Source organism: Elgaria multicarinata, chromosome 8 (assembly GCF_023053635.1).
Source record: "Elgaria multicarinata webbii isolate HBS135686 ecotype San Diego chromosome 8, rElgMul1.1.pri, whole genome shotgun sequence".
NCBI classification, from domain to species: domain Eukaryota; kingdom Metazoa; phylum Chordata; class Lepidosauria; order Squamata; family Anguidae; genus Elgaria; species Elgaria multicarinata.
Genome location: NC_086178.1, coordinates 51,483,603 through 51,505,639, shown reverse-complemented (window position 1 = coordinate 51,505,639; position 22,037 = coordinate 51,483,603). Strand labels below are relative to the sequence as shown.

The 22,037-nt window shown below is 45.1% G+C and overlaps 1 protein-coding gene across 2 annotated transcripts in view; it reads right to left on the bottom strand.

Annotated features, from left to right (window-relative positions):
• Window positions 1-20,564, bottom strand: part of IGF2BP2 (insulin like growth factor 2 mRNA binding protein 2) — a 69,588-nt gene extending 49,024 nt beyond the window's left edge. Inside the window, exons 1-2 of one of the 2 annotated variants that reach the window (XM_063132330.1) lie at window positions 20,273-20,564; window positions 18,780-18,840 (exon numbers count right to left, since the gene is read on the bottom strand). In XM_063132330.1, the coding sequence (XP_062988400.1) occupies window positions 18,780-18,840; window positions 20,273-20,447 (236 nt within the window). In that variant the 5' untranslated portion in view covers window positions 20,448-20,564. The remainder of the gene's footprint in view (window positions 1-18,779; window positions 18,841-20,272) is intronic. The other variant, XM_063132329.1, reaches the window with a different exon arrangement.
• Between the last annotated feature and the right edge of the window lie 1,473 nt (window positions 20,565-22,037).

Below are 22,037 nucleotides of genomic sequence, written 5' to 3'. Positions count from 1 at the left end.
GGACAGATAAAAGGAAGAACTTCTTCACACAGCACAAAGTTAAACTATGGAATTCACTTCCACAAGATGTAGAGATGTCTTTAAAGGGGGATCAGACCATTCATATAGGATAAGGCTTTCAGTGGCTACTATGCTACCTCCAGGGTCGGAGACAGGATGCCTATGTACATTCGTTGCTGGGGAACATGAGGCGGAGGGTGCTACTGCATTTATGGGTCTCCCACAGGCTTCTGGTTGGCCACTGTGCAAACAGAATGCTGGGCTAAATGGACATTTGGTTTGATCCAGCATGGCTCTTCTTATGTTCTCAGTGCTGCTCACTTGTTCTTCCACTATTTCCATGGAGCGTGCAAGATCTGGCAGTTCCCATCAATACAAATATCATCAATCACTAGGCCCTTTGCTTTCTCAGTTGATATGAACTGCAGCACTCTATGATCTGTTACAATCTCTATCTGTGTTCACAAATACAAAATTCTTGGCTAATTTTATAAACTTCTCCTGCACAATGCAAGAGCAGCCATTTTAGAATTGGAGAAGTCACAGTGACTGTTTCTCTCTTCATGACTGATGCATGAACCAAGGCAGTCTTGCTTCACCAGCTTGTTGGCTTGCTTGTTTTTCTGGCCTTATCTTTTTGTATCTTTTCATTGCCGGGCATACCACTGCTTGGGAAGAACGTCTCAATCACTTTTTAGTGGCTTCGAAGATTAACGTAACTATTGAACAAAACCGTGATTGTCCCCAAGTTCCAACTCTTTGTGCCATTCTCTTACAGCCCTCACTTCCCATTCAAAAGCATCCATCTCTTAAAGTGCCAAACACGCTAGCTCTCTTAAGACATTAGGATTCCTCCCCAATTGTGCAAAGAATGGATGACTGGTAGCGGGCTCCAGTCCCACGTGATGAAAAGCAGATCTGCACCATGTGTCTGTGCATGTAAGTGTACACACAGTGGCAGGGCTCCGCACAATCAGAAATCTTAAAAAAGCCCTGCCAATGTGTGTACGTGTATGTGTGTATGGTGATGCTTGGGGATAGCTGCCCCTCAAAAAAGGAGCTGTTGTATATGATATACCACAAGGCGCCATCCTATCCCACCGTTGTTTAACATTTACATGAAACCGCTGGGAGAGATCATCCGGAGGCATGGGGCAGGATGCTATCTGTATGCTGATGACACCCAAATATATTTCTCTATGCCTTCGACAACAGCGTCAGCTAAGGATAGTGTGTCTCCTCTGAATGAATGCTTGGAGGCGGTAATGGGCTGGATGACGAAAAACAAACTGACACTGAATCCAGACAATTCAGAGGAGCTTGCTGTCAAAGGCCATAACCTGGGTTTGGAGGTGTGTCAACCAGTTCTGGATGGGGTTACACTCCCCACTGAAAGACTGTGTTCGCAGCTTGGGGGTGCTCTGGAACCATTGCTCCAAATGACAGCCCAGATAGATGTGAGGGACAGGAGTGCCTACGATAAGCTTCGGCTGTTACACCAGCTGCAGCCTTTCCTAGAGTTGGAAGACTTAAAGATGGTAGTGCACGCACTAGTAACCTTGAGGGACTCGACTTCTGCAATACGCTGTACATTGGGCTACCATTGTACCTAGTTCGGAACATTCAATTAGTTCAAAATATGGCAGCCAGGTTAGTCACAGGTACATCTAGGGGTGACCATATTACACCAACTTTAAAATCACTCCACTGGCTGCCAATTAGTTTCCGGGCGAAGTACAAAGTGTTGGTCATTACCTTTAAAGCCCTACATGGTTTGGGTCCAGGTTACCTGTGGGATCGCCTTCTCCCGTACAATATGCCCTGCACACTCAGGTCCTCTGGGGAGAATTTACTTAAGTCAGCCAAAACTAGGCTGACAACTGTTAGCCAGAGGACCTTTTCTTCTGTTGCCCCCAGACTGTGGAATGGCCTGCCGGAGGAGATTCATCAACTTAACACTCTCTCTGAGTTTAAGACAGCCATAAAGACTAATCTTTTCTTGCAGACCTACTCAGACGAATTTTAAAACTGAGAATTTTAAGACGTCCTGATTGTTATTTTAATATTGTATTGGTTTTATATGCTCTTTTTAATTAATTTTATGTATTTGATTTATATTTTATTGTTGTACTAATGTTGTTCCCAACCTTGATCCAAAGGGAGAGGCAGGTAAGAAATCACCACCACCATCATCATCATCACAAATGCACGTTGCAACATGTGGATGGAAGGGTGTGTGGAACCTGCGACTACTTGCACATTCATTGTATGCACAGAGAGGATTCCTAACATCTGAAGAGAGCTACTTCCTAAAGCAGGGGTTGGGAACACATGGCCTTGCAGATACTGGTGGACTGCAACTCCTATCAGTCCTAGCCATCATAGGCAATGATGAGGGGTGAAGGAAGTTTCACTCGAACAACATCTGGAGGGCCACACATCTCCCAGCCCTGTCTCTATACACTGTATAGTCCTAACCTGGCCTGCGGATGCTTGGGATTCCCCCACCCTGCAAGCCCTTGCCCTTTGGAGGCTAGTAGGGAGAGGAATCCCTTCACTTGCCTGGCATCCTCTCCAATGGGGCAATGCATTGGGGCAGGCAATGCCACCCCAATGAAGTGCAGGGTGGGCCTGAAGGCTTTGATGCATGTGGTCTTTCTGCAGCCAGGCATCAATGGTGTCTGGAAGCATGGCCCACCTCTGACATCATCTGGCCCATTAAGGGGTTGGGGGTGGTATTTAGCCCTGAGGAGTGATCATTCAGCCAACTCAAACAAACTCACACCTCCTATTATACAGGACACTATACTTGAAATCACAGAGAATACTGTAAGCCAAAATGCACTAAAAGTACAATGGAGATGAAGGAACTAGTTCAGCTGCAAAAGGAATGAAGCAGGGCCTAAAAGGACCCGGCAGTGAGGTCCTACAAAGTAGCAGAACACATAAAAAGAGACACAGAGCCTTGCTAGACGACGGGTTAGCCCGGTGCAAGGCCCAGGCTCGTCCCTGTGCGTCCAGATGATGCACAGGGGATCCCGGGCTCAGGCAGGGGTCAAATCTCCCTGGCCCCGGGGTAACTGGCACCGCTTGTGGCCTGGTATTTCCCACGCTCTTGGGCTGAGCCCCAGACCCCGGGTGTGTAGACCGGTCCGCTGCTTTTCCCAGCTACCACATTTACTCGCAAGTAGCCGGGAAAAGTGGTGGACAGCATGCAGCGCTCCACAGGAGCGCTGCGGCCATCAGGGCAGGGTGGGGAGATGGGGGGGAATTGGAGCCAGGGGGATGGGGGGGTGAAATAGAGCCGGGGGGGGGGATGGGGGGAATCGGAGATCGTGGTTGGAGTGGATTGGAGATTGCGGTTGGGGAGGATCGGAGATTGTGGTTGGGGGTGGAATCGAAGATGGGGGGGGAATCGCGGCCAGGGGGGGAATCAGGGGCATGGGGGAGCGGGGAACCATTTTTTAAAAACACACACGCCTACCTTAGTCACTGTTGCGCTCCTGCGCACCCGGCCCCTTTAAGACAGTAAACAAAATGGCCGACGCGACGGGGCTTTCCTTTACCCCATCGCGTCTGATGTGTGGATAGGAGCGACAGCCCGTGCTACTTCTAGCACGGGCTGGCCCCTCCACATGCCCAGATTTTCAGGTAGGTCTACCAAGGCCCTAACTCTGCATCCTTTCCTCTTCAGCAACCCAGGTGCAGGATGACCATATGAAAAGGAGGACAGATATGGCCCTGCCCTCTTTTGTATCTGGTCACTTTAGTATAGCTCCTGCAGCTTTAACTATTGTGATGAAGAGGGAATTTCACCAGGTGCCACATGCATACAAATGACACCTGCTGAAATTCCTCTTTCAATACAACTGTTAAGGATACAGGATCCCTGTCCTCTTTTTCATATGGTCACCCTACCCAGGTGCCAATCACCAGACCCTTTATTTAGGGGTCAATAGCTACTAAGTGCCTACATTTTTGCACCCTGTCCAATACCTATTACTACAGAAATCAGCCAAAGACAATATTCTATCAAGAAACAACAGGAAAAAAGAAAACCCACAGACTAAATTGCATCTTAAATTTTGATCATATCAGCATGTCCCTAAAGAAAAGCAGCATCGGTATCGTCGAAGGACATGCCCATCTGTATGGACTGGAGAACCTATCACATTCAAAAAGCAATTGGCCATATCAAAAATTGGTTGGCTTGGGGAACTACCCGTTTCCAGCAGTATAAACAGTTGCAAGGCTTGGCAGGAATTCTAAAACTACAGGGTCATTTTCCTTGTGGTGGTATATTTGCTAAAATATTCAGTGAATATGATTATTTTGGACAGTATTGTATTTTCAACATATAATAACATTTCATATTGGACTTTACTTGATACTTGACATGCAAAGCTACTTATTATTTGGCAAATAACAGCCTATGAGATTTCATACCAGAATAACTGCCAAATCAAGAGATGCCACCAAGTCTAAAGAACTCATATTCGAAGACAAAAAGAAACAACCCTAAACATTCCAAATATTTAGGAACATTTGACAGCTGCCGTATAGCAGCTCAGATTATTTGTCCATTAAGCCACAGCACTGTCTATCCTAACTGGCTCTCCAGAGTCTCATACTTTTGAATGGGAAGTGATGTCTTTAACATTAGCTGCAATGCTACCTGGTTTTAATGCTAGGATCAAAGCTAGGACTTTGAATTTTGAAAGCAGAATTTATCAGCTACATGCACAATTTGCACAATATGTTTCAGAACAGAGGTTAAATTTCTTTGGCATAGAATACGAGTTTTGGACTGGGGAGTGTATAGATTGCGTATCGTTTGGGGTGACACCAGGGTTACTGAGGTCTACCTGCTGTGGTTTTCTAAACCAACAGCGCAGGATCTATTTCTGCAACTTTTTCTAATCTATACTGGGAATGCTGGAAAAATGCAAGAGGTGGAAGCACTTGCTATCTTACCCTACAGCAGCCATGAGAACATAAGAAGAGTGATGCTGGATCAGACCAAGGGTCCATTCAGTTCAGCATTCTGTGTTCACACAGTGGCCAACCAGATAGATGCCCATGGGAAATGCACATGTAAGACATGAGTGCAACAGCATTCTCCTGCCCATGTTCCCCAGCAACTAGTGGACATAGGCATACTGCCTCTGATACTGGAGGTAGTATAGAGGCATCAGGACTAATAGACATTGTTAGACCTCACTTCCAGGAATTTGTCTAACACCCGTTTAAAGTAAACCAAATTGGTGGCCATCACTGCATCTTATGGTAGTGAATTCCATAGCTTAACCACACAGTTTAACAACTCTCAGAATTCTGGGCTATTGGCCATGCTGGCTTGGGCTGATGGAAGTAGGAAGTCCAAAACATTTGGAGGGGACCAGGTTGGGAAATTCTGCCCTACAGCCCCACATAGGCATCCCCTAGTCACATGCACTTCTACCCCATCTTAAGAGGCTGTGTCCCACTTCAGGGGAGCTATAGGCTCTGACTCAGAAGGAGATGCTGCAGAATCAAGCCAGGAGTCTCAGTTGTACCAGGCTTCTATTGCCTCCCAGCTGGCAAGCCACTGAGAGGCCTGGAACAACTGAGTTCTCAGGCTCCTGGCTTCCATGGCTGGGCCTGATTCTGCAGTGTCTCCCTCTGAGTCCTCCCTGACCACTAGCCATGCTGGCAGGGATGATGGGAGTTGTAGGCTCAAACATCAGGTTGGGGAAGCTTCTGTAGGGTCAGCAAATCCAGAAAGAAAGAGCCTATAGCTCCTCCCCACCCTGAAGTGGACAAGGCTAACCCTACAGCAGCTTCCCCAACCTGATGTTTGAGACTACAACTCCCATCACCCCCTACCAGCATGGCCAGGGGTCAGGGATGGTGGGAGTTGTAATCCAAAAACTCTGCAGGGCACCGGGTTGGAGAAGGCTACCCTTTAGCCTCTCCAATAGCTCATGCCACACACCAACAAAGCAGGCCTCAAAAATGAAACTCAGAAATTCCTCTCACCCATTTCTGTATAAAGAACTCCATGAAGCTACGGAGCTTGCCAACAGCAGTTGGTCCAGCACACAGTATCATATAACGTGCTGTGTTTCCCTGGATGAAATGCTGAAACAATGTTCCAGTCAGTCCCCCAATGCTGCCTGCTGTGTAATCTCTGGCCCACTCACATAATCAAATACAGTTTATTCAACACAGAAAAAACCTAGAAAACAGCCTTGTGCCACTGTCAGAAATACTCATAAAATACACACACACACACACACACCATGCCTCGAAATTCAGTTTGTAGCTGGCTGCCAAGTCTAAAAATAGAAAGGAAATAAGGCATTTGGTTCACAACCCAGCATTATCTCACAGTGTCCTGAACATCAGCGGTTACATTGCTTCAGGATCAAGGATTCTCCTGGAAAAATCTCAAAGTACACTGCAAGCACCCTGAGAATCCCTGACCTTGGACAGCCTGTATACTTGGAAAGGAGTTCTAAGACTGACAGGATGCTACTTGTGTTGTTAGCTCGTCTTCAGGCCAATTCCATAATAGCATACTTCCAGGGGAAGTTCACATAGCTGGGTTGAGCCTTAAAGACGGAAGGAAGGGGGGAATCTTGTGTCCTACTATGCAGGGATTTAACCTACCCATTCCACATCCCATGGTTTCCCTTTCAGAGAGCACTGAACCAATGAGGCAATATGAAACCAGCAGTGCTAAATGTTTCAGGGCTAAGTAGTGTAAGTCCATATATAATCAAGTCAACTGGACAATTTCTTCTGCAGCTGCCATGTGCCATTGTACAATGCCTACTTACTGCTCTCTATGTATTGCTATAGCATTATACGTATTAATGTAATTTATATGTGTGTGGAAGTGACTTTTGGGAACTGGTATTTGTACAGATCTGTACTACACAATTATGAGGGAGGAATACTGATACTAAGACATTTCCAGTACAAATTCACTAAAGAAGCAATGAACACTATAGAGCCACTTTTGCCACTGAGCCAATTTTAAACCATGGTTTGTTGTTACATGAGAACCAGGTCTATGTGTATAGCCTGGGGAAATTCCCATATCACGCTAAACCTTGTCCCACATGCTATTTTTGGACCAACCTGTAACCCACTAGAAATAACGTTTTCATTTTCTTTCCTATCCATTGACATCATCCATATACTCCATCATCTTTCTCTTCATTTTGGCATGGTTCAACCTCTCTCTCTCTCTCTTTCTAGAAAGCAGCATGCAATACCAGTAGTAAACAAAACTCTGACCTTTCTTCCTACATCAGCCTTGCTTTAGATTCCCATTGTGCTAAAGAATCAAGGGGCAGAAGAAAGTTTCATTCATTAAGGTTCGACTTGTTCATTCACAGAGATGTTTGCAAATAGCTAATTCCCTCTTTATTCATTACAGCTGGAATTCAAGGGAAGGATCCTCCAGTACTGTCCAGAATTCAATATTCTATGCTCACTCAGAATTACTGCCAAAAGCCTACATCAAGTAATTCACTTTAAGAAAAGCTCAGGACTGGCACTGAAATTATTGCCATGCACTTAGTACTCAAGAGCACACTTCCATGTTTTATATTATCTTCTCTGTTTGGAAAAGGGAAGAATATAAAGTATCTATTTTCTCAGCTGTATCTGCATCATAATATGGCTCTTTGTATCACTTAACTTTTGAAGTCATTTCACAGAGTAAGCATAGAGAGATGCAGAAATTTAAAGTCTTTATAGGGCTCAAAGCATTAATAAACATTGCTCTCCCTCCTCCCCTCCTCAGCGTATTCTCATTCAATAACTTACAACATCAAAAGGTCTCATGGCACTACCTTCATTCGCAAAGTGTCTGGTGGTGGACGATCTCATTCATAAAACTGCAGTGAGATCACAGACTGCTGGGAAATGCAAAAGTTCCATAATTGAAAGTGTCTTCAGCAGAGTCATATTTAACTGTAAGTACTGTTCACAATTCCCACCAATTAAAAGTGAAGAACAGTGGCAATAAAGGCTCTCTATTTCATTTATTAAAGCAAGCCTGAACTGTGTGACCAGAATGATCATAAGCAACGGAGCAATAGCTAGGAAAGGCAACAGGTGGAGTCGTGCAGAGCACAGCTCTCTTGGAAATAAGGAAGAGTGACATGCAATGTTGGAAGGTGCTTCCAGACAGATGGTTCCTAGCACTGCCAATCAAAAGGCCTTGTGTAGCTATTCCAGCTCTCCTTCCTAAACAGATCGAAGTGGTAGGAAAACATGGGAAGGTTACAAGTGGAAAATGACATCATCTGGACTCCCCATCCGTCATCCTGTAAATTCTGTGAACAAGGCAGGGCAAAAAAGAAAGAAAAAAGACTCATCTGGAAGCAGCCTGAGAATGGTATATTATTATTATTATTAATTATTATTATTATTATTAATTCTCTTCACAAATGGAAGGTAGTCATAGATTTTTTTTAAGGGTGCCCCGGAAGTAGAAATGTCTAGTTATGACTCTCCAAGCCAATAATCCATGCCCCAAGGAAAGGTCAAGTCGGAAGCAAACAGAATGCATTCCTCAGGAGCCTTCGAATACTGCAAGTGCTCCCTCTCACCAGTTTCATCACAGCCATTTGTGACTCAGTGGCAGAGCACATTGCCTTGCAGGCAGGAAGTCCCAGGTTGAATCTGTGGCATCTTCTCCAGGTAGGGCTGGAGAAATTGCTGCCTGAAGCCCTGGAGATCCACTGCCAGTCAGTGTTGACAATACTGGGTTAGATGGACCAATGGGCAGACCTCATTTTAAGGCTCCTTCCACTGTTCCTATGATGTGAGCAATGCAGGGAGAATTGACAACCAACAGTCCCCCAGCTAAGCCTGCCACCAGCCTTTCTCATCTGGTCTCGAGAGAAAGTTAGACGATCACTGGTAGTACCATGGAGTCATCAGCACTTGTCGTGCATATGCTCATTTTTTCTGGCCCACTATCATCTCTTGTCAAAAGATGCTACAGGGCTTTCACATTCTTCAATCACCTGCAGATACAAACACACAGCCTTCCCCAACCTGGTGCTCTCAAGATGTTTTTGGATTTCACCTCTCATCAGCTTCAGCCAGCATGGCCAGTGGTCAGGAATGCTGGGAAATGTAGTCCAAAGCATCTGGTGGGGGGTACAAGGTTGAGGAATGTTGCAATAGCAGAACAAAAGGAAAGAGTATGCACATAGGACACACGGAGGCTCAGTCGTGCCACTGTCAACTTTCTAAAAAATGCCCTCGGTCTCCAGCCAGGAAAAAAGGGTGCACAAGAAGAGGTTTATCTTCTTTGTGTATTCTTCCGTCTCTTCCCCATGGACTTTCCAAGCTGTTTCTTAGCTCATGTGACCACATGAACCTGCCTTATACCGAGTCAGACCATTGCAATACATAGCTAGAATTGCTTACATTGCTTACATGATATTGTCACTGGGGGCAAATGAAGCCAATTCACTCTAAGTAGGCACATTTCTCTCTCTCTCTCTCTCTCTCTCTCTCTCTCTCACACACACACACACACACACACACACACACACACACACGATCACCAGAGTTTTCCATATAAACATTTTTTGGCAAGAAGTTTCCTTTTTAACTGACCTCTAGGAAATATTAGTTAAGAACATAAACAGTGCCCATGCTGGATCAGACTGAGCATCCTTCTGATCCAGCACTCTATTCACACAGAGGCCAGCCAGCTGTCGACAAGGAACCAACAAAGCAGGACATGGTGCAAGAGCACCCTTATTATTATTATTATTATTATTATTATTATTATTATTATTATTATTTATTTATTTATATAGCACCATCAATGTGCATGGTGCTGTACAGATTACACAGTAAATAGCAAGACCCTGCCGCATAGGCTTACAATCTAATAAAGTTGTAGTAAACAATAAGGAGGGAAAGAGAATGCAAACAGGCACAGGGAAGTGTAAACAGGCACCGGGTAGGGTGAGGTTAACAGTATAGAGTCAGAACAAACTCAACATTTAAAAGCTATAGGGAAAAGAAAAGTTTTTAGCTGAGTTTTAAAAGCTGTGATTGAGTTGGTAGTTCTCAAGTGTTCTGGAAGAGCGTTCCAGGCGTAAGGGGCAGCAGAAGAAAAAGGACGAAGCCGAGTAAGGGAAGTGGAGGTCCTTGGGCAGGCAAGAAGCATGGCATCAGAGGAGCGGAGAGCAATAGTGTGAGATGAGAGAGGAGAGATAGACAGGAGCTAGACCGTGAAAAGCTTTGAAGGTCAGCAGGAGAAGTTTATATTGGATTCTGGAGTGAACTGGAAGCCAATGAAGAGATTTCAGAAGTGGAGTGACATGGTCAGAGCGGCGGGCCAAGAAGATGATCTTAGCAGCAGAGTGGTGGACAGAGATCAGCGGACTGATGTGAGACGAGGGAAGGCCAGAGAGAAGAAGGTTGCAGTAGTCCAACCGAGAGATAACCAGTGCGTGAACGAGAGTCTTGGCAGAAGAGACAGACAAAAATGGTCGAATCCTGGCAATATTATACAGGAAGAAACGACAGGATTTAGCTACTGCCTCGATATGAGGAATAAAGGAGAGCGAGGAATCAAATATAAAGCCAAGACTACGAGCTTCCTTGACCGGAGTAAGCGTGACATCGTTGACAGTAAGAGAGAATGAGAGGTGAGGAGAAGGTTTAGGAGGAAAAACAAGCAGTTCAGTTTTTGCCATATTAAGTTTCAAACGACGATGAAGCAGCCAGGCTGAGATATCTGAAAGACATGCCGAGATACGATCGTGGACATCAGGAGAAAGTTCCGGAGATGAGAGATATAATTGTGTATCATCGGCATATAGGTGATATTGGAGGCCATGAGATTGAATAAGCTTACCCAAGGGCAGCATGTATAAAGAAAACAGCAACGGGCCAAGCACCGAGCCTTGCGGAACCCCTACTGAAAGGGGAAAAGAGGAGGACGAGCTGCTGTTAGCCGACACACTGAAAGAGCGACCCTCTAGATAGGAGGCGAACCAGTTATAGACAGAGCCACAGAGTCCAAGGTCATGGAGGGAATCTAAGAGAAGATCGTGATCAACCGTGTCAAAGGCCGCAGTTGTTCCCCAGCAAATAGTGCACACGGGCTAAATGCCTTGGATGCTGGAGGTAACACATAACCATCAGGGCTAGCAGCCATTGATAGTCTTCTCCTCCAGGAATTTATCCAACCCCCTTTTAAAGCCATCCAAATTGGTGACCATCACTACATCTTGTGGCAATGAATTCCATAATTTAACTATGCACTGTGTGAAGAAGTTGCTGATTAAAGCAACATGGGAAATGGAGGGTGCATTGCCCAAGACAATAAGCATGGATAATCCATACTTGAATGCAAAAATGAACAGAATAAGATGAAAGCCGATACAACATTGGTATCTGTAAGCACCATCATCAGCTGATTTCAGAGTCAAAGAATTATATGAAGTTCAGTTTGCATTTGATAAAATGATCCTATGTTGGTAGTCTGTACTGTTTCAAAAGAAATATTAGCATCATGACTTCCTAGACCTTTCAAACGCATGAACAATAAGTACTCCTAAACAGATTACAGTAAAATGGCATGAGTAAACCAGTCTTATGATTCTGGACAGGACTGAGTCATGCCATTCAAGGTTGGCAATACTGCAGCTGTGAGTGCAAATTCAAAAGATACGATGTTAAAGGAAAAGACACAGGCAGTATCTCAGATAAGAGCAGACTGGGTCATTTTCCAAGGCTAGGCGGGAAAAGGGAAAGCTCAGGCTCCTCTGAACAGCCTGGGTTTAGTCCCAGTCACACAGAGGCCACCGCAAGAGCACTGGGAACCCAAGAAGAGCACCTTTTGTTGGGATGTGCCAGATTTCTATAAAAGTGTACTAAGCGTGCTTCAGATGCTTGGTGGAAACTTTGCTGGAAAGAAGGAAATGCACATAAATACAACCTATGGTTGAAAACTCCCAGTACCCCCCTCCATACATTCTTTTCAATTATCTTTATATAGAGAATCCACTCTTGACTGAGTGAGCTACTCTCCTCTGCCTTTGTCTCTCATTGTGCGATGCCTGTAGGTGCCTGCCGGTGTGATTGGGATACACAGGTGCTGTGTTACCAGTTACTTAGGGATCACCCAGTCAATCATCCCCCCACTTTTTTTTAATCAACAGCAGCTTAAGCTGCAACACACTGCTGCTCTCAAGGACTGATATTACTCTCTCTTCTCCTTTTGGGCACAGTTCGAGATGCTCCCATTTATCCAATAAAGACCTAAACAGCCTGCACCCCCATACGTAACCAAGAGATGGCTTCCTCACATGTGATATCTTTGCAGCTGCCCAAAAGAGCCCTGTTTCATTAACGTATTCATCTTTATTTTCAAATACAGCAATAGTCACTTCACCAAGGATGCCATACTAGGGATAGTTCATTATGCTGAAAGGGGAAGAATATCTCCCCTCTTATTTCGCTTCCTTCTTGGGCAAACCATTCCCTTTACCCTTTCTCTAAACCCCTAGTTCTCCTTTCTTTTTTATTGTTTAATTGGTGCAATATTAGACAGCACGCAGGCAGACACTTCCATCATAATACCTCACAGTAGCAAGGGGGAATGTTTGTGGTCATTTGTGTGCCAAACTGATGAAATGAAGGCATAAAGAGAGCCATTCTTGGTGGCTCCTTGACTATTCAAGAGTTGCCAACCCAGTGCTTGGTTGTTTTATGGGAGACTTTACTATGTTTTATCAGGATGCTATATTTTATGGTTTTCACTGTTATGAACTGCCCAGAGAGCTTCAGCTATTGAGTAGTATAGAAATGTAATAAATAAATTCAAATAAATAGCTACTATCTGGAATGATAGTTTTAGGCTGGAATTATGCACATTTAATCATTTTAATCTACCATTTATTATACTTTTATGTTTATTTGAGGACTTAACCCACATTAAGAGGTTTTGCCCACACAAAACACTTTCAAAACTCCTAAAATAAAGGGAAAATGAACTGTACAGAAATATCTACCAATCTTTATGATCCAGTCTGTACAGGGACTGTGAAGTGTACACAATCCTACAACGGGATATTCCAGGTTTCCTGTACTGCAAAATAGGCTGAGCAACCAAGGAAGAAACCTGGATATTTCCAAAATAAAAGCAAATACCGCCCCATAGAAGGATGGTATTAATGTGAATAGCTATAGTTTCTTAAATACAGCCTAATATGCCCTTTGGTCACAAAAGGTATTCTGAAATTAAGCCCAGTCTATCTTGGATTAGAAATAACCTGTGATATTTGTGTGTGTGTGTGTGTGTGTGTGTGTGTGTGTGTGTGAATAGGATTTGCTTCTAAATTAAGAATGGAAATATTCAAGGAACTGGATAGTTTCTTATAACTCTCTAGTTAATATGTGGGGGGGGGATGTACATTGCAGTTTTCCCTTATACACACCAAAATTCCAGTTTTTCCTGGTTATTTGTTATATATTTTCACACCAGGTTATCCTATACACCACATAGATTTTTCTACTTAGCTGCCCTGTTACGCTCATAAAGGGGGAAAAAGTGTTTCCCTTCTCTATTGACAAATTAAGGCGAGTAGCAATGGGAGATAACATCACCTAGTTTTTCCTATATTAATTGTCAAAAGCAGGACGATATTAAACATTAAAATCTTACTTAATGAAAAAAATTCAGCCACACTGTCAAAAAGGAAAAACAAAACAAAACACCATTCATGCCACCAAATCAAATTACAATGTTGCAGGCAATAGATGATGTTTCATTAACATTTTGTCCCAGCAAACTTAATTCCCGAACTCACTCCTTTAGTCCATATAGTGATTTATAGCTTTAGAATACATATCAAATATATTCTAATTAGGTCCTCAGCTAAGCACAATCAGTTCTATTGATATTGTTCATATAACCTGTGCTTCATATAACGCCTTGCTTCATAACTCCACAGTAATTGTTCAGTTTTGTCATATTGTGTGCAAATCAGGGTATATAAATGATGTCACTTGCAACATATTCAACAATCTTAACTCCATCACCAGTCAAGACTACACATTTTACACTGTCAAAATGACATTTTTATTCTGTACATTTTCCAGTACACAAGGCAATAAATAGCCACCCCACACCTTTTCAGAATTCCCATAATAGAGAGGCTGGCTCTTAAATAATGGGTTAGAACTTGGAAAAGCAAACTACAGGAAATTAACCATATTGGGACCATAAGTTTATGAGTCATTTCTGCTGCTGTTGACAGGGGATGAGTTGGACTAAAGGGAGTGTCACTAGTCACAGAACAAACTCTCCTGTTCCTACCCTGGATTAAAGGGCCAAGGGAAGGCATTTTGGTTTACAACGTTCATACTACTTCAGTGTAAGATGATCCTTCCTCATTAGTAAGCCTTAATATCCACTTCCTCTCCCCTCGAAACCATTCCTATTACAGCATTCTCAATCTATCTAGAACTCTAAGGCCCTTCTAACTTTTGTGATTCTTTGCATCCTATAACTACCATGAAAATGACTCACAGAAACAACCAGATACTCCTAGGGAACCAATTTTATCATTTAGGAAATAGTTTGTCTGATAAGAACAGTAGGTGATTCAACATTTCATAATTATTAGACATTGCTGTCATAATAAAATTATTTTTTTCTCTTTTAAAATGTTGTTTTTGTATGCTCTATGGATAGTACAATTAAACAGTTGTAACTAAAAAAGAAGAAGAGAGAATGCCCTTTTATTGATTGGTTTTATAACCAGAGTACTTTCAAATGAAATGTAAAATAGATTTGTTTCAAAGGAGTATAACACACCATGTAAGATATATAATTTTATATTAGCAAAATGAGATCTAGTATCTGATGTTTTAGGAATATGAGAAAGCAAATTGATTCTACAATACAATAATTTTAAATTGAGATCCCAGGAGCCTTTTGCCTTCATCTTTTGAAGAATTGTTTAATGTTCACAGAATCACAGATTCACACATACACCAAAACCATTTTCAGGATTCTCATAAGGCATTCTACAAATACATTACTTTGCTTAAATACAAATAATTGTAACATTTAGAGAAATCTTTTAGGAGACCAAAGATGTTAATCAATTTAAAAGGCAAGTTATTAATATATATATTCTCATCTCTGATGCAAATTAGTTAGAAACCAACATTTACCAAATCTTTTTCAGAGTTTCCGTTAACTTATATTTGATGCTTTTTCTAATTAGGTATAATGTCCATTCTTTTATGTTCTTAATATTAAATACTTTTGTGCTCATAGAACAATTTTCCAGAGTAAAATAACTTTTAACCCTAGTTATAGCAAGAATATTGCCAATTACGGATACATTTCCCCATATTCTTAACTTATTTTTATGCACACATTGTAGTAGTTTTTTTTTTACAAGAAAACCTTATCAGTGCTATTCCACAAGAATGCATAACATATTACAGAAAACTTTCTATTCAGAGTGTGCAATTAAATCAAGATTCATGTTTAATGTAAAACAATTGGGTAAATCACAAAATTTTAATAATAATTCTATATACAAAGCTTCTAATTCAGAAAAGTTTCTTAAACAAATTATATTCTTTCTTCAGCAAATAAAAATTTCTGTTTCATCTGAATTTAAAACGGATGTTGAGAATAGATGTTTTATATACTATTTGCCTTCTGGATTTTTTTCTATAACTTTATTTGAACCACAAGACAGAAAACTGGCGATACTTAATTCATGAAAGACATTAATGGCCTTTTGTCTGCAAGTACCTCTGGCTGTATGACCCTTCCCCCCTCAGTATTGTCATGTGGCAGCCACCATTTTCAAAGCTACCTCTGCCTGCTTCCTCTAGATTCTTAGCTTGCCTGCTATTTTTTTTCCAAAAGCATACCAGATTGAATCCTCATATTGTTACTTCTTTCTGAAAACCTCATTTCATGCTAAAATAGAAGGAAGAATAGGAGATATGTATACAGAAAGGCTGTTCTCCAGAACTCCACTTTAACACAACATATATGCCACTTAACACACTGGCTTACAGATCCTAAAATAGTTCCTAACCACGTTTAACTCACTGATTTTAATTACATAGAGCCATTACAGAAAAACAAAGAAAAGAAAACTAAGAGGCATCTATCTTACAGACTAACACAGTTATTGCAGCATAAGCTTTTGTGGGCATGAGCATCTCCGAAATGTACCATGACTACAAACAGTTATATCACAATAGATGTATTAGTCAGTAAGATGTTGTACAACTCTGTTGTTTTTACTGATTTTAATGGAACATTTCCCCCCTCCTCCTCCAGAAAAGTTTAGGATTACAGGCTTAAAACTACAATACTAAACATATTTCGGAACAGGCTCAATGAAAATTCAAATTGGATTTACTTCTCAATGTCTGTTTATTGAAGCAATTAATTTAAGTGTAAACTTGGACTCTCAACTTATTTGCAGACTGCACTACAGTGCAAACCGGTTTTCTTTAGAAAGTACCTTTACAAGTTATATTTTGATCAATAAGGTAGATATGCAAAATTGTAAAATTTTACACTCTGATGCCACATCTGATCATGAATTGCACTAACACTGGTAAAAGAACCACTCATTACAAAATCTAACCATCTAATCACTAAGTTGTGTTAACTTTGTTGAAAGTTATCTGTTGTTCCTGAATTTAAACATTTTAGCAGATTAATTAAGGATGGCAATCTTGATATCTGACCTGAAAAGTTGTCCCAGAACCATCTGCCTGACCTTACAAAACCAAACTCCACACTAAAATCCATTAGAATATTTATCAAGCAAACCATATTGGACTGTGAGCACAGGCAAACCTTGGCTTTATTGAATTTATGGTGTGTGTGTGGGGGGGGACTATCCAAAAATCTAACTTTAAATAGCAGTATAGTAGTGCTACTGAAAGATATAGATAAATTCCACTCTCCAAGTTTCAGCTATGAAACCTAATAATCTAGAAGCTGGATGTCACTTTTTTACCTTTAGAAAAGAACACCACTACTATAACTACATGCCATACAAGGCAATTTTTCTGAGAGGGGGAAACACAAGGCACTTTACACTCAGAAAACTTGATCTCAACTATTTGGGCAACCGAGAAAATCAATTATTAGAATTCTTAGGCAGGATACAAAGAATATTGAAATAGAGAAAATTATTAATTTCTCTTTCCCTCTCTTTCAACTCCCTGCCCCCAGTTGGTAATAACATCAAACTCTTTCTCTGACTGTAACAAGTAATACCATTCTCATGGCTCCTCCAACCCACATGGTTAGATATTAAAACAAGTGCTATTTCAGAAAACATGCCACTAATTTTCTATTCCAGGAAAACATGCAACTAAGTTGCAACCCATAAGATTTGAAACATTTACAACAATCTATCTATATGCAATCACATAAGTTAATAGCATGTTTAGGGAACAAGCCTACCCATGTTTAGACAGAAAATGTCCTACAACTCCCAGTATTCCCGAATCAGCATGGGGAAGCTTTTGTTCCAAATGGAACAAAAATAAAATAAAATATGGTGGCAGGTATAAAGGCAGAGCCTTTCAGAGCAGTAATGGGTAGGGATTGTGGTAGACGGGTACGGTTTTCCCCTCTACCACAAAGGGCTTGCTATATTGCTTGTGATTTTTTTTAAAAAAAGAATTACACTCTAAGTAAAAAAGAAAGCCCAACGGCACCACCCTTCCAACCACAATGCTAGACATTTGGAAACAGACTACAGCAGAACTTAGGAGTTTGTAAGTTTTTCAAAAGTTGTGTCAGACAGATGTAGTGGTAAAATAACAGTTGTTTATGCTGCAACATTCGTCAAGGAAATTAGAGTTCCACAGATCAAAAACATTACAGCTGCTGCCTTATACCCTAAAATGCCTCAACAACTTCTTGAATATGCTTTGCATGGAAGAATAATAATAATAATAATAATAATAACAACAACAACAACAACAACAGATGAGGAAATACTACACAGCAATCAGAACAAAAACAAAATTAGAAGCCAATGCTATCATTCCATATAAATCACACCTCTGCCATGATTATCCATAAAAAAGCACTCCAGAGAAGTCACGGTTTATACAGGCCAGGTAGTAGAGCCATCTGGCAAGGAAGCTCTCCCAGTTTCTGCATGGTGAGGCAGTCACAGCAAGAAAGTAATTAAGTAGCCTTTAACACTTCTTTAGTTCTGAATATAAACCAAGGGTAGCATTACATGGCTAGCCATGTACTTGCTCCTTTTCAGATCCTTTTTGCAGGTCAAAATAATAGCTAAACTAATTACTAAAAGTGCTGGCTGACATTAAGGCTGCAACCCTTACTTGAATGTAAGCCCCTGCTCCCCACCCCTCCGCAAAATCAATTAGGGTCTTACTTCCAGGCAGACATGTGGAGGACCAAGCTATAAACGGTTTCTCCAACGTCACAGGAAGCCTTTTGTTAAGGAATCATGACATTTCAAAGGAATAATCAACTTAAACTGCATTGAAAACAATGCCTCACAACCATGACACAGCCAGGAGAAAACACTGATGGTTTAAAAACGAAAAGAAAGAACGAAAACAACTCAGAGACAACAAAAGCAAAAATGCAACTACTAAACTATGTTCAGCACCGCAGCCTAAACTTAAGTGACGCAATTTCTCTCTCTCTCTCCAGTTCTGGCTAATGAGTCAAGCGATTGTAGTAAGCGGAAGAAGAGCAAGGTATTTACCTTAGCTTTTTAGGGACGGAGTAATCCACTTCCATGACTTTGCCATGCAACTCCGCTTTACCTTAAAAGCAAAAAAGGGGAAAGGAATAAAATTAGTCTCCCCTATTGCAAAAGTGCCGGGTGCTGAGAAAGCGAAGTCTGCTAGAGCTGAGTAAGGAGGTGGCACGCCTCTGGCGACCGCCCAGAGCATGGAAAAGAGGGGACCGATTTGATGGGGAAAGCAGCAGCAGCAGCTACCCCTGCTTGGGTGAAAACTCCCCCAACTCGGATTGAGCCCTGAACGCACACGATGGATGCCGCGGGGAGGGGGGGGGGAGAGATAAAGTGCCTTTGTTTCCGGGGGTCGGGCATTTTGCCCAAGAGAACTAACTGCCCCTTCCCAGGCCCGTGGAACCCTCCCTTTTGACCTATCCGCCCGTGGGTGGGGAGGGGGTTAAATCCTTCTACCGGTTCTGCTCTAAACTGGGCGCGTTCACATGAACTCCAGCGCCAAGGCGAGGACCAAACACTGGTTGTTCAGGACCGAAAGCGGCTGGTGTTCCCGCCGCCCATGATAGAAGCCTGCTACTCCCCAGGATTCGTATGGACGCGAGCAAACCACCCAAGGAGACTCAGCAAGCAAGTTCGCACCCACCCCAAGGGCTGGCGGTGTCTGGGTCAGCCCGCTCGCCCTGCCCTGCCCTGCCCTGGGCTCCTGCTACCCAGCCTCCCGGATTCCACCAAGGAAACGGCCCAGCTGCGCGCATCAGCGAGGAAAGGCCGTCCGGACCGAGCTCTGCTTCCCGGCGGGTCCTCCGCCGCGGCTTCCAGCCCGGCACGCTGAGTCCTGATGGCCAGGCTCCCCGCCGGGGCTGGCCCGATCCGCCCTCCCCACCCCCTCCGGCTGCTCTGGCCTTGGCTCGGCTCGCTCGCGGCGCGGCTGGCCGGCCCCAGGGCTGCGCGTCGCTCCGGGCCCCCGGGCACGTTCGGGGCTCTTTGCTCCGGGTCCCCGTCGAGTTGGGACAGGGCACCTCGTAGAAAGGTGCTCGAGATCGAGCGGGTGCCAGGCGAGCTGGGGGGAGCCGTCCCCCGCGCCCGGGAGCCGCTCAATAAAATCGGAGAAAAAAATCAGCGAAAAATCCCTCCCTCGCCCGCCGGGCCGCCCGGGCGCCTGTTGAAGCGCCGCGCGCTCTGGGCAAGCGGGAAGGAGCGCACGGGGCGCCGCCGCCGGCAGCTTCGCCCTCCGGGAGGCGGCGAGGAGCCCTTTGGCCAGGAGGGGGGCGCCGGTCCCTTCCCCCACTCCGGCGGAGAGAGGGCTGGAGGGAAACGGGGACACCCCCCTCCGTCGAAGGGGATTCCCCCGGCCGGGCAGCGCGATGCCTCCTCGCGGGGCTCCCCGGGGCCTCGTCCACCCAGAGGGGAGAAGGGATGGTGGCGCCGGAGGGGCAGTCAAAGGAGAGCCGCCTCGCCGCGCAGCCCCTGGCCGGTGTGGAGCGCCGCGCTTTCTGGCTTACCGGAGAGGGTCTCGATGGCGCGGATGGCCCAGTTCTGGTCCGGGTAGTCCACGAAGGCGTAGCCGGACTTGAGCAGGACTTGTCCGGTGAGGGGGAGCTTCCTGTCCCCGAAGAGCTGCCGGAGCTCCTCGGCAGTCACGGCCGGGCTCAGGTTGCCGATGTAGAGCTTGTTCATCGTCCGCCTTTTCGGGAAGGGGGGTGGCGGGGGAAGGACGGAGGGAAGCCAAGGCCGCGCCGCCCCCTCCTGCTTGCCTGCCTGCTGCCACCCACCTACCTAGTTCAGCGACGAGACTCGCCAGTACCTCCCCGTCGGCCGGCCCAGCCCTACCCGCTCCTCGAGCTGTTCGCAACAGCGCCCCGCAGCCGGGCGGGCAGCGAGGGAGTGAAGGAACGGGCGGAGCTGAGCACAGCCCCGCGCAGACCCTCCCTCGAGCTCCGGATCGCTCGTGCCCGCCTCCTTCGGCCGGGACCGGCAAGAGGCGGTGGTAGCGGCGGCGGCGGCGCTGCTATTGCTGTAGACCTGGCCGGGACGCGGAGCGAGAGATGGACGAGTGGAGGAGCAGAGTGCCAAGCAAGCGCCACCCACTCTCCGCTCCTCTTTGCCAGAAGCACGTGGCCACGTGCCTCGCTGGGATGGATCCTGTCCCTGAGCCGGGCGGATCTTCCCCGCTTGAACTTGGGCCGGCGGGCGGGTCCTTCTCCCGGTGGGGGACTGCTACGTGCCTCTCGGCGGGCAGAGGCGGCAGGAAATCCTGTTCCACTCCGAGATCTGCGCTCCCGGATGAGATCTCCCTGGAGCTGGTGGCGGCTGCAGCTGGCTGGCTGCCGGGGCGCTGGAACTCCCGGTGGATGGTAGAAGGGACGCGGGGCTTGAGGAGCGCGGCCGCGGCTGGGGAGAGCTGGAGAGAGAGGCGCAGCTTTCCCCCCGCCCGCCAGCAACTTTTGAACACGTGCTCCCGCGAAGGAAGGGAGGAAGGAATCCCCAAGCGCGTTTGGGGCTTGGTTGGAAGCGCGTTCACGGCGCGGGCACGTGGCCTGCTTCAAGCCCCCCCCCCCCCGCGCCCCTCCTAGGGAACCCCAGTCCGGCGTGGGTTCTCTGCGCCCGCCGATTGGACCTGGCTTCCACTGGATCCGAAACGGAGCGCCGCTTTCCCGATATCTGCGCTGGGATGGTTTGGTCGAAAGAGCCGATGCCTTTCCCCCGGCTGACCTGATCAACAAAAGGCGAAGGAGAGAGGTGCCTTGTTTGGCGCTTGCGAGTCTCTCTCGCGTACCGCCTGCCCGCCCACGACCCAATTCACAGCCCGGTGGAAGTTCTGGGATTCCCGAGCTGATGTTCGCAGCCCCTGCAAGCGCAACCACCACGTGGAAGTAAATTCCTTTCCAACCTGTGCGCTATCCATCCACACCCAGGTCAAAACCGAAATAAGTGGGACGGCTGAAGTCTGTTTGGACTCACTGGTTTAGGGCTCAATGTTAGCCATGTTTAGACAGAGGGGAAAGCCCTACAACTCACAGCATTCTCCGGAAATAAAGTGGCAGGGCTTTATTTCTGTCTAAACATGCATAGGATCGCGCCCTTAAAAAGAATAATCAAATCCACCGTCCGTCTGATCCTATGCACGGTTACTCGGAAGCGATTCCTCCCTATTGACTGCAGTGGGGCACGGGTCCCAAGCGGGGGGGGGGGGGGGGCGAAGGATGGCAGCCTTGCCCGAATGGAAAGACGGCGTCTGTCACTGGAAACAACATCGCGTTTAAATCC